This window comes from Gordionus sp. m RMFG-2023, chromosome 3, assembly GCF_954871325.1.
Source record: "Gordionus sp. m RMFG-2023 chromosome 3, tfGorSpeb1-WG-v2, whole genome shotgun sequence".
Taxonomy (NCBI): Eukaryota; Metazoa; Nematomorpha; class Gordioida; order Chordodea; family Parachordodidae; genus Gordionus; species Gordionus sp. m RMFG-2023.
This window is the reverse complement of record NC_088777.1, coordinates 42828018-42840366: the sequence shown is the minus strand read 5'-3', so window position 1 is coordinate 42840366 and position 12349 is coordinate 42828018. Positions and strand designations below refer to the sequence as shown.

General features: G+C 26.9%; 1 protein-coding gene across 1 annotated transcript; it reads right to left on the bottom strand.

The window, feature by feature from the left end:
- Window positions 1–108: 108 nt before the first annotated feature.
- LOC135926994 (retinoic acid receptor RXR-alpha-B-like) lies at window positions 109–10813 on the bottom strand. Its single transcript, XM_065462928.1, has 6 exons — window positions 10692–10813; window positions 7125–7228; window positions 3596–3778; window positions 1627–1765; window positions 822–946; window positions 109–134 (listed from the first exon to the last, which is right to left on the bottom strand). Exons 1-6 carry the CDS (start codon window positions 10811–10813, stop codon window positions 109–111), a joined length of 699 nt encoding a protein of 232 aa, XP_065319000.1.
- Between the last annotated feature and the right edge of the window lie 1536 nt (window positions 10814–12349).

Genomic DNA, 12349 nt, shown 5'->3' with positions numbered 1-12349 from the left:
TTTCATGTCATTTATTTTATTTTTTTAAAATTACAAATATGTTTTCCATCACCCCTTCCCCTCCTTTTTATTTTTTTAACCATATTTGGTGCCTCTCTTAGGCAATGCTTATTGGGAAAGGTTATCGATATCCTCTAAAATAATTTATAAAAAAGTAAAAATGATTTAATTCATAATTCTATTTAATAATTTTTTGGTTGAAAATTCTTTATCATCTTAGGAGTAAAATATGTACAAATTTGAATAAGAACGGTGGTGTATTGCTTGAAAATTTATTTATTTCCTTTGGTCTGTTTTTTTTAAAGGATTTCATTCGCCCCGCGTTAAGTCCTTTTAATATTTATGAACATTAAATTTGACAAATTATTTACTCTTAAATTCGTTCGATTATATATGAACAAATTCGTAAGATGAAACCCCAATTATCACTCTGCAATGATGGAGGATAAAGTATTAACACAGGAATTTTTAAAATCTTTTGGAATATCATAATGATTTTTATTTTTTTAAAAATATGAATCAATCAATAAAAAATGGTTCATTGGCAAAAGCCCACAGAGGAATCCGATAAATATTTTTTTGATGGGGAAATTTAGACCCTCTTAAAAATTTGGAAGGGGGTTAAAAATAAAAAGGAGGGGGGGGGGAGTGATGATATACCCCCCGTACCCTCCCCGCATATAACATTTTTTAAAAATAAATAAGAAGGAAATGGAGGACTAAAACAAAAAATAACAAGGAGGAAATGTATTAGAATGACTCACGAGCCCCCTCCCCCCACCCCCCGAGTTTTTGAATTTAGACACTAGTTTAAATAATACCCAAATTTGATGAAAGGAGCTTAATTTGTATGCCTATATTACTATGAAGGGCCAGACCCTCTTGGCCAAAGTGACCAAAAGTGCTGGTAATGTTAAAAATTTTGTGATGAAGCAAAACAGAATAGCTTATTTTTTATATAAATTAATATATAAAAATATTTAAAAAATTTCACCACGAGGAGTATTTATTTTCAATCTCAACTTTTGAAACGAGGTGTTTTTTGATCATCAATTTAAGCCATAAAAATCTCATACAATCTCTATGAAACTAATAATTTAATTTCTATTATTTATAACAACTTAATTTCTCCTCAAAGTTTGAAAGGAAAAATAATAGGAAGAAGGAAAAATAATAGGAAGAAGGAAAAATCAGACATTTCTGTCGGTCTAGAAATTTGTAGGCTTAATTATTTCTTTAAATTTGCAATAATTTATTTAATGTTTGGATAGGAGTTGAAACTAAAAAATATCGCCCGTTACAGATACTTCCGATATATAAAATATCTGCTCTGAATCTCCATGCAAGCAATCGATTAAAAAAAGAAAGATTTATTAAGGTTTAGTGAGATTTTATTTAGCATACTAACATTAATAATATAAAAAATAAAATGCAACAATTATGACAAGCAGAACATTTTAAAAGTGATATAAAATTAAGAATGAACTCGGAAATAAGCCAAAATATGAGGAGCTAACAAACAAAATTAATAGAACGCATGGTTTATCCTTTTTTTAAAATAATTTTTTTTATAAATTTATGTTATAAGTGTTGGGATAGTTGCTCGTCTTATATGTAAAATAATACATGTAATAATTATTGTTCAGGTGGTGTGCAAAGTTCGCATTGGCATGATTAATTTCAAAATCGTTACAATAATTAGAGTTCTTGTTTGGCTGTTCTAATAATGCCTGGATTGAAAATGGCAATGGTTGTTGATTCATCGCTAAAATAAGAGCGGCAAATTATAAAAATGTTAAAAAATCTAATGATTTATATATATATACAAGAGCGATTCAATATTTAACACTAAATAATGAATATACATTAATCTCATTTAATGGACATGCAAACCATAAAAAGTTGTTATAGCCATTGCCATTTATGGACACTTTTGCATTTAATGAATGATCCCCAATCTAGTGGTATATGCTGGGCTTTCCATTCAAAAAATGAAAAGTGTCAAACAAATTAAGGAAAAGTTAATCAAAAAAAGAAAAAGGTCCTACCAAAAAAGGGAAATGGTCTATCAAAAAATGTCAATCAAAAAAGGAAAATTGTATTTTTTAAAAATTTCAATTCTCTTGTCAATTTTTCTTAAATTTTTATTTTTTTTTATTTTACCTTCTTATTTGATTTCTAACTTGCGATTTCTTGAAGTATTTTTTAATCTTTATTTTTCTTATCTTTTCACAATTTTTTTTCTTTATTTTTGATCATTTTTTTTGTCTTTTTAAAAATAATATTTATTTTACCTGCCATTTTTCTTCGCTTCTCTATTTTATGTCATTTTTAACAATTCTTTTTCTTTTTTTTTCATCCTACTCAAGAAAATTTTTGACTTTTTATGATTTTTTTCTTGCATTTTTTTTAGAATTTCGCATAATTTTTTTTATTTTCGGCAATCAAATTTTTTTTTATTAATATTTTTTGCATATTAAATTATTCCACCATTATTCAATTATCTTAATCGTGTAGTAATGTACTATTTTAAAATTAAATAAATGAACTATAATATCTACCAAACAATATGTAGATTAAGGAATTATAATCATAAAGATATTCTTATTTTGAAATTTAATATTTATACAACAAGCATTCAATACTACTGAGCAAGTAAAAAGTTTTTTTTAGTTATTTTTAATAGTATACATTCATTCATCTATGAATAATTAAAAGTAAAAGTGAGGTAAATGTTATAATCTAAAGAATTTCAGTTTTTTTGTCATTCATTCCATTTGATGATTATATATTTTAAAAAGAATTATTTTTTGTTTTAAAAAATAAAATCATGAAGAAAGAAAAAAACATTAATAGTGCAATAAAAGCTCTAATAATTGACAGGTTAAAAAATCTTTTTTGATTAACATTTTTCCTTTTTTAATAGGACTTTTTCCTAAGACTTTTGCTTTTTTGATTGACAATTTTCATTTTTTGTTCGGACCTTTTCCTTTTATAATTGACCTTTTTTTGGATAGGAAACCCTATGTAAAATACTATAAAAACCTACGAGATTTTTAAAAAGGGTTAAATCAAGAGCCAAACATGTCTTACCTAACTCTAGAGATTTAGCCAAAAACATGGCAGATGAGTTTTTCCTCTATAGACAAAATCTCGAGGCTTCGGCACTGTTTGTGAATTTAGTCAGGTTTTAACAAAACTAGTAAATTATTAAATACAAAATATCTCTATAATTCCTCTTTAATATAAGGAGATTAATATGAAATTATATTCTTGTTTGTTTAAAAATAAGTTGAATTTTCTTAAGGATATTTATTTTCAAAAATTAGCCATCACTATTTATTCTAGAAGCGAAATTTCAAAAAAAAAATGTTCCTTTAAAAGGGAATCGGAAAATGTATTATTATTTTACGCAACGGGATGAAGGATAGAAATATTTAGAAAAATTGTTTTTTGGCAGATAGTATATTTTATTACCATGATATTAAAATATCATTTTACTTCTTACTATTATTAAACCTAAATTTTTATGTAAATTAGGATTTTATAAATACAATTTAAATTAGGGTAATAAAAGGGGGATTTTCATCTCTACCTGAGAAATCATGGTTGACATTTTTTCCACACTTTTTCATGTTCGAGCATAGATAATTATCTTGTATTGGAGTCATTCTATATGCCCTATGAAATAATCTCTGATAGAGGCCCACTTTATTATAAAAATCTAATCGTCTGTAATACATAGCCCTTTTCCATTTCAATCTCCCCTTCTGAACAGCTTTGATTAAATGAATAAAAGTAATACCAAATTTTAGACTAACAAGTCAAAAAAAAAATTGATATATATTAATTTTAAGTAACTTTTATCATAGTCAAAATGCCAACTATATTAAATTTATTGTAAATCTCGAATATTAAATAATCTTAAATAATTGATATATAGGAAGAAAATTAAATTTTAAAAAAGGTGGTTATTTTTTGGCCATTGTTAGTTACTACCAATGGCAGTGCAACGAATCGGTATTTATTGTTTGGACCAAGGCTGCTAATTATAATATTCGGTATTTATTGTTTGGACCAACGCTGCTAATTATAATATATATATATATTATAAAAATCATCGCTTTGAAAAGCGTTTGTGGCATAGTCGGTAAGTTTATCTATTATTAATCCCTAAGTTATGCTTACGAATCCAGCAAGAACCATATTTTTTCCTGAAGCCAACTAAGAAGGCCCCGTGCTAGAGGGGGTGATATATAAAATATCAAAGACGATATTGTGATTCAATCACTTAATATATATTATTTTTAAAATGATTTTATTGCATTTGAAAAAATAGGTCGTTGTTTAGCAAAGTGGGTTGTTGTTTATAATTGTTATTATGTTGACTTGGCAGTAACTAACATGAACCTTTTTTTTTTCAATATTAAAACCAAATGATTTACATTTTTTAAAAAATTAATAAAAAAATAATAGATTCAAAAAAAAAACTATGCTTCCTTTTTTCTACATTGATGTGTCCCGATAAGCTATGAATTTTAATTTATAATTACCATGACCTGCCTAACTTTACTACAGTGTCTTCATAGGGATGGGTATAGTAGAAGCCATTTCTCTTCATATATTTCAAAGTCTAGGGAGTAGGGATCTGTATCTGGCCCAATTTTTGAAGCACGCCTGAAAAAAAATATAAATCCGACTCGGCCATATTCCGAATAATATTTTTTTATTTACCCCAAAACCGACCCATAATAAAAACTATTTGCTGGACCAGCCCTAATTTATTTAAATTCGAAAAAATATCAATTTTTTTTTAAATTATAAAAATAATATTCTAACAAATAAAAAAAATATTGGCGCCTTGTTGTATCTTGCAAAAATTTTATATATCAAATTTATTTTACAAAATTGAATGATATTTTATTTAAAAATTTAAGTATGGCCCGGCCCGATTTATTTTGAAAAAAAAAATAGCCTCAACCCAATCCTGGCCGATAGTATTTTTAAATAAATACCGGCTGGGTTTTGCAAATCTCTACTATGGAGTAAAAATTATTTTGGGGATAAAGAGTTGAATCTAGGCGCATTGCCTCCAAAATATTTTCCCTCATTGAGAACCTCTAACTAATATTATTTTTAGGCTTTCAATTTTTTTTGTTTATTAATTTACGTGTGTTCAAAATACACTCAAATAGATGCCTATTTTAGGGCGTGCTTTTAAGAAAATTTAGAAGTTCCGAGTAACGATGTTAGCAATTCATACCACAACACCTCTGATATTCTGGCATATGCAATATTAGTTAGATCCATGAGAACTGCAAATATTTCATCCCGACTTTAGCCCTCCGGTCAGCTTCGTTACGGCCTGATAACGTGACCCTTATCTCGGGACTTTATTTGCATTAATCGTTCGGCAAAGTCTATCGTAATTTCCTTCATAGGACTGGAAATAATAAAACAAATATATGCTCATTTCGCCGACCTCACTCTCATTCCAATTGTATCAGATACTCTGAGCTCATTCAGGCTCATCAAATATTAAAATCTTTTGATCTAAATTGAGATCATTCGTAGGCGACTTTCAACTTCAAAGCATCAATGAATCATTGAGCCCTACCATATTTTTTCAACTTTAAATATTTTTCCTTTTTTAGCTAGTTAAATTTTTGTTTTAATAGTATTTTATTTCCAATATTTTCATATATTTTTTAGTTGCATATATATGCTTTTATATTGTGTATTAGTTAAATTTTTTTAAAGGTTACATAGGAAAATATGTTATTTACTTAAAATGAGTTTAAATAGTTATTCTTATCCATCAACGGAGAATATAAAACTGATGTAGTTCGATAGAATTATGCAGGGAATGACGATCAATGAGTCAGCAGATGTCTGGCGCAAAGTGAACTAAGCATGTTATAACCCGTTCTCTATTAAGTCTGAGTACGATGGCATAAAGTAGCTCATCGTTTGTAGGTAGTAAAAAGATTACTTGAAGGCGTGACTTCAACAAATTCATAACCTTTTCAAAAGGGTAAATTCCAATCTCTCTGCTATAAGATTAAGGAGAGTCGACTAGGAAAGAAAACTCGATGGCCTGAAAGAGTAGAGGGCTGGGTGAGTCATTAATTTGTTGATGATTGAGTCACATCATAAAAGTTAAGGTATGACGGCACTGACGGAGAGTAGGGGGCTGTAGCCAAGATAATTCTTCAAACTTAACGACTATTTGTTTGGTCAAGATTTTGTTTCATGGTCGTAGGTAGCAAGGATGGCAGGATATTGAATTACGTGTTAATCGTAGGATGTAAAAAATCTTTGGAATTACAAGATAATTCTTTTGCAGAAAAAAGACCTGAGTGGTGGGAAATTCAGTAAAATCTCATGCATTTGTTTCAAATCCCTTGAGGTATCTGTAAAAATTTAGTGAAGGAGTTCACTGCCTAAGGGTTAACCTATATTTGTGAGGTACTCTTTTTCAGTACTGTTAAACCTTAAATCATTTTAACATTACTGTTTGGGGGGTGGGCAGTATTCCAGAGGATTTATTTTTAGATCTATGTTTTCATAGGATTTTATTATGCTTGCCATGTTGATTTGGTGGGGCGAGTCGGCTATTCCAACAACATTGTTGCAAATGTTGAATTAAAGAGAAAAATAAAAATGTTTATTTATTTTCAAGAGATGTCATTCAGATTATTATTCTTTTAATAATATGTTTTTATTGTAAAAGTAATATTTTATTCAGTGTGTGATTTTTTATGAAATGAGTTGGAGATTTTTTTTATGAGATTATTAATATATATAATTTTGAATGTGAAAAATAAATAAATAATAAAATGCAATTTTTAAGTTAAAATTCTACATTTATTAAAGTTCCAAAAGTGTATATTTCTTATTTTTAGATAGTACAACATGTAATATCTTTAAATATTTTAATTCGATTTAATATTTAAACAAAACAATAAATCAATAAAATTGTTGTTATTATGAAATTCTATAATAAAATAAAGCAAAGTAGGCAGGACATGAGATATTTAAAAACAGGAAGTGAAAGTTATAGAATTGGGGAAGTTCTAAAGAGAAATGAACAAATAAATAGTTAAAATAAGAATTTATTAAACCATTCCTGTTCATGCCTTTATCGAGGCATTTTTGGAAACGACAAGCTTGACATTGATTTCTGTGGCATTTATCTATAGTGCAATTATTATTTTTCACGTGACACCTATGATTAGTATAAATATTAATATTATAAATAGTCTTACTTGCAATTTTTAAGAATACGCAAATGAAAAATTGTAACAATTATTATTTTGCAATATATTTCAAACAATTAAGGACACGGCCCAAGGGCTGGGCTAAATAAGCAATTTTCCCCTGTCGCTTAAGTTTGTGGCAACGATTTAATTTTTATGAAGGATATTTACTTGTTATTTACTATACTTAACTCAATATTTTTTCCAGTATCTTGGAACTTAACAACGTATAATGTTTCATAGCTTTTCCTCTTAAATCTATAGGTTTCTTTTGGCATTCTTTAAAAAAATTTGGCTATCCCGAGCCATATTCTATTATAATCCAGCCACGCCACTCAACAATTTTGTTTATTTTATAGAATCTATCGATCACCATATTTTTCATTTAAATTCAACTTATTTCGATTATGCACCACGATTCTTATTCATATCGTCCTTGCCATTTTTTTTAAACTCATCAATTTACTAAATTTTTAAAGGAAAAATTAAGCTGAGGAAAACCTTGTAACAAATAAAGAGATAAAAAGTAAAAGGTAGAAGTTAGATTTTTTAAAAAAATATATAGTATACGAATTTTAGTTTTACAAAGGATATTTCAAATTTGATTAAAAAAAAGGAAGAGACCACAAATAGCAGACCGATGGGTAAGCTGAATTTTTTGACTCCAGAGGAGCTATACTTATTTTTTCTTCTTCTACCTTATTTTATATAGTCTAAATGTTTAGAGCTAATATGTTTTATTCTTTTCTTCTACCTTATTTTATATAGTCTAAATGTTTAGAGCTAATATGTTTTATTCTCATCAATGTGTTGCTTAAACTTTAAATGAATTTTGTGTTTTTTTTTTAAAAAAAAATTAAATTTCAATTTACCGTAGCACTTGTAGAACACCTATTTTACGAATTTTATAAATTTCGAGGTCAACGTTTGAGTCATTTATAATTTGTAAACAAAAGCAAATTAAAATAACTATAAAAGATTATGATAAAATTTTCTAAAAATCCTAGTGTAGTTTTTCTAAACATCATAAAATACATTTCCGCTAAAAATCTAGATTTTTAGAATTAATAAAAATGCGAACGCATTTGCAGAAAAAACACATTGTGCTGACATATAAGGCCCTGTCATAGTTCGTCTTATTTTTAAAAAAACTCATCTTTGTTTAGACCATTCTATTCAGAATTTGAACTAGGACACACTATTCTGTTTTGTTTTAAGTTTGTATTAAATCTAAATAGCCTCATTCTGGGGAAGATATATAGAAGGCTAAATAGATTTATGGTTAGAGGTAAGACAAATCAGGACACAGCCATATGTTTTCAACACAATCTTCTTTTAGTCTCGTGAAAACTTTCTCTTTCATTAATTCCCAAATAAAATAGTTTCCCTTTTTTAAATTTCATATAAATTATATGCCAATTTCCAAAAACCTTCGATAAACCTAGAATAATAATTCATGAGTCCGACCAGAATAACTCATTCTAAACTTTAGGTTCAGTCATTATGCTAATCTGTCAATTTTTTCTTTATGGCTGTGTCCATTACTACTTATTAAGTAACCCAAATACTTATTGTTATCTTTACCAAATTTTCCTATTAAGCCAAATTCTATTATTCTTTTAAAAATCTTTTTCAATTTGCTAAAGTGATCTTCAGCATCCTTACCAAAAATGAATAAATCATCTAACTAATAAATGGCCCCATTTATGGAAAATATTTCATGTATAGTTTTTTGGTAATATGCAGTTGAAACTGTCAGCCCAAAAGGTAACCTGTTAAATTGAAGCCGACCTTTGTTTGTAGGCACCGTATGAAATTTTGATGTTTCTTTAGAGACAGGTTTGCAAATAAGCTGAAGAAAAGTCTACTTTTTAAATAATTTACCATTTTCAACCTTAGCAATAATGTCACTTATCCTTGGAAGAGGATATTCAAACTTTCTAATTGAGGATTTACTGTAAGTCTAAAATCAGCACAAACTCGTAAAGTATTAACTTTTTTTTTAAACCAAAACTAAGTAGCCAATTGCAAAAATCTAATAGGACTTATAATATCCTGCTTGTGCCATTGCTCAAGAATTCTTTCTAATTCTTCGTCCAATTAAAATGGCACTCTTCTGGCCCCAAAAATTTGGGCTCATAATCATCCTTTTAATAAAATGTTTATTTTAAAATTTTTTAACTCTTCCTAATTCATCATTAAAATCACTAATATATTCTTTAATTAAATTATTGAGGTTAATTCTAATTTCAGAAAATAATTCCATAGTATAAATTGAAGGAATTAACATCTTTCTTTACTTGGTTTAAAAATTGGTATATTTTTTATTTTTACATGGTAAAAGGATTGTTAAAAAAAATTTTATTATATCACCTATATTTTTTTTATTAATAATGTATATATCAAAATTATATTTTATTATATCAAACACTTTAATCCCCAATCCTAACCACATAAGGATGACTAATCTCCATTCAATACATAATAATTTAAATATTTCATAACATTTAAATATTTGACCTTACAATTGATAACTTTCCCAAGTGATGGCTACCCCTTCTTAAGAATGATTTTCTGGAACAACCACTCAATTCAATGTTTTCATAATTAGTGAGCCTTTCAAAATCTTTGATTGGCAAGGACGTCACTGGAGATCCATTATCAAACATTGCGATTATTTAATTCAAATCCATCGTATTTCCCTCTCAGTCTTACTTTAAGTTTTTCATTATGACAGCTAATCATGAATTGTACCACAATATATTCCGTATATTCAGCACAGAACCACAGCTTTTAAGCCGATCCAAATATTCTCTGGATGACTCCAATCTATCTGGTATGGAATTAAAAAGTTCAAATATTCTAGTAACCTTATTCTTTTCAACTTTTTTGAATCAAGTCATTCATTTGCTGCTAAAATAAATTATCTAGTCTTTAAAAGCACTTTAATTTTGATGTAATTTGTAACCTCCACCATGATGGGATTAACTCACTAATTTAAAAAAAAATCACTTTTCAAAGGACAAACGAGAGCGCAGCCTTAGATATAATAAATATCGAATTTAATAATTAAACAATTTATAAAAACTTTTTAACATATTTCTTTTAAAAAAATGGATTGGCCCACCACCCTAATGTTCTTATAAACCCCGAATTAGCAGATATTTTTTTATAAAAGGGATAATTAAGTTTTTATCCAAAAAATGTGTACCTAAGTATCAAAATTTCGACAAATGATGACAAAATGGTTATTTTGACAATCTATTGGTAAATCCTCGTGGCTTGGTTAAGAAAATCTTGGGTTAAATCGTGATTTAACCATTTAAAAAAAAGAACAAATTTAAGTTTTTTATAAAATCTACAAAAGATTTTACTATTTTTTAGTATCGTAAAGCAAAAAAAAAAAATTGAAATTGAATTTTTTTTTATAACTTGTATGCCAAATTTTTTCGGATGCTTCTTTTGAAAAAACCACTGCAGCCATTGCACGCAAAAATACCGTAATGTCTTCCGTTTGAAATATCGCCACAAACTAAACACGTTAATGAAGACATTTGAATTTTCATAATAAATTATATTTTCATTTTATAATGATAAAGTAATAACTATTTTATTTAAAAAATTATGAAATCAATTTGTCTATTTATCTAATTTTTTTTTATTTATGATTTGGATTTTAATGTTATATTCTAAATTAAAATTTTTATAAGTGTTAATTAAAATTTATATTTAATATGATTAAAATTAATCATATTTCATTTATAATTGTAAAAAAAAAGAAGTTTGAAACTTATAATAATTGAAATAATAAGAAAAATTATCAGTAATATAACAAAAATTTAAGAAGTCTAAACAATTCATGATTAATTTTTTGTTGATATTCTTGATAAAATTTTGTAACGTTAATGTTAATTAAATATGAAAATTGGATTTAAAAAAAATAAAAGAAAATTTCAACACCTTATAATAAGAAATACAATTTTATATCATTATTTTATATTAAAGTATAGTATCTTATAATATTTCTTCTTAAGTCATTTTATCTAACACTTATATTATGTTCGCAATTAAATTTTCATATGGCGAATCGAAACTAATATGAAAGACGTACACCATTCGATGTTAGATTAATTTAAAAATATTACTGGATCTAATCTTGTATTTACTTTATTTTTAACATGTTTTAAAAATGATTTTTCAAATATTTAACGAAGCATATCAATTAATATTACTGTATATTTAGACTTTTTTAAAGACCTCGCTGATTTTTTAGTTAAATTAATATTAAATATACACGCGCCTAGAGATTTCACAAAAAGATGGCAAGATGTCAAACCCTATTTTGGCGAAATTTCGATATTTTAAACTTTAATGAAAACGCAAACTAGTTTGCTTTTTTCAAAAACGCTCTTTTAGGTCTCACGATGCCTTTGTTTTGGCAGACATTGTCATTAACGTGTTGTTTATATTTTTACAAAAATTTGCGAATGAGCGAATATGCGCATTTTAATTTGCTAGCGAAGACAAAGGCTATACAAAATAAATAAAATAATATTTAAAAATTACTAAACACAAATCAAAGATTAAGCTTGGCAAATAAAAAGTGAGTGATAAAAAGATGTTAGAACACCCCCCCCCCTCTCCTACCACTATTAACGTGACTAAGAATACAAATACTTTCAAAAAGTTACTCTTGTTTACGCAGGCATGTTAAAAATAAATATATATCCGGAATTAATTTCTTGCCAATGATGTAATTTGTAAGTAATATAAAAATCGAAAATTTTACAATAAAAAACCAAAAAGCTTTATTTTAATTTTCAAAAATTACACTTCTTAGAATAGAACCAAAAAATATAGAATTTATAATTGAAATTAATTTAATCCTAGAATATATAAATATGATTATAAAAAAATATGTTCAAAATGTTTTTCAACTAAATATAAATATTTTGCAATGTATAAAAATGTTTTTCAACTAAATATAAATATTTTGCAATGTATAAAAATGTAATTCAAAAATAAAGGAACTTTAAAAATTTACTTCTCTATGGAGGGGAGAGGATGGGTGTGGGTAATTTTCCCTCCCC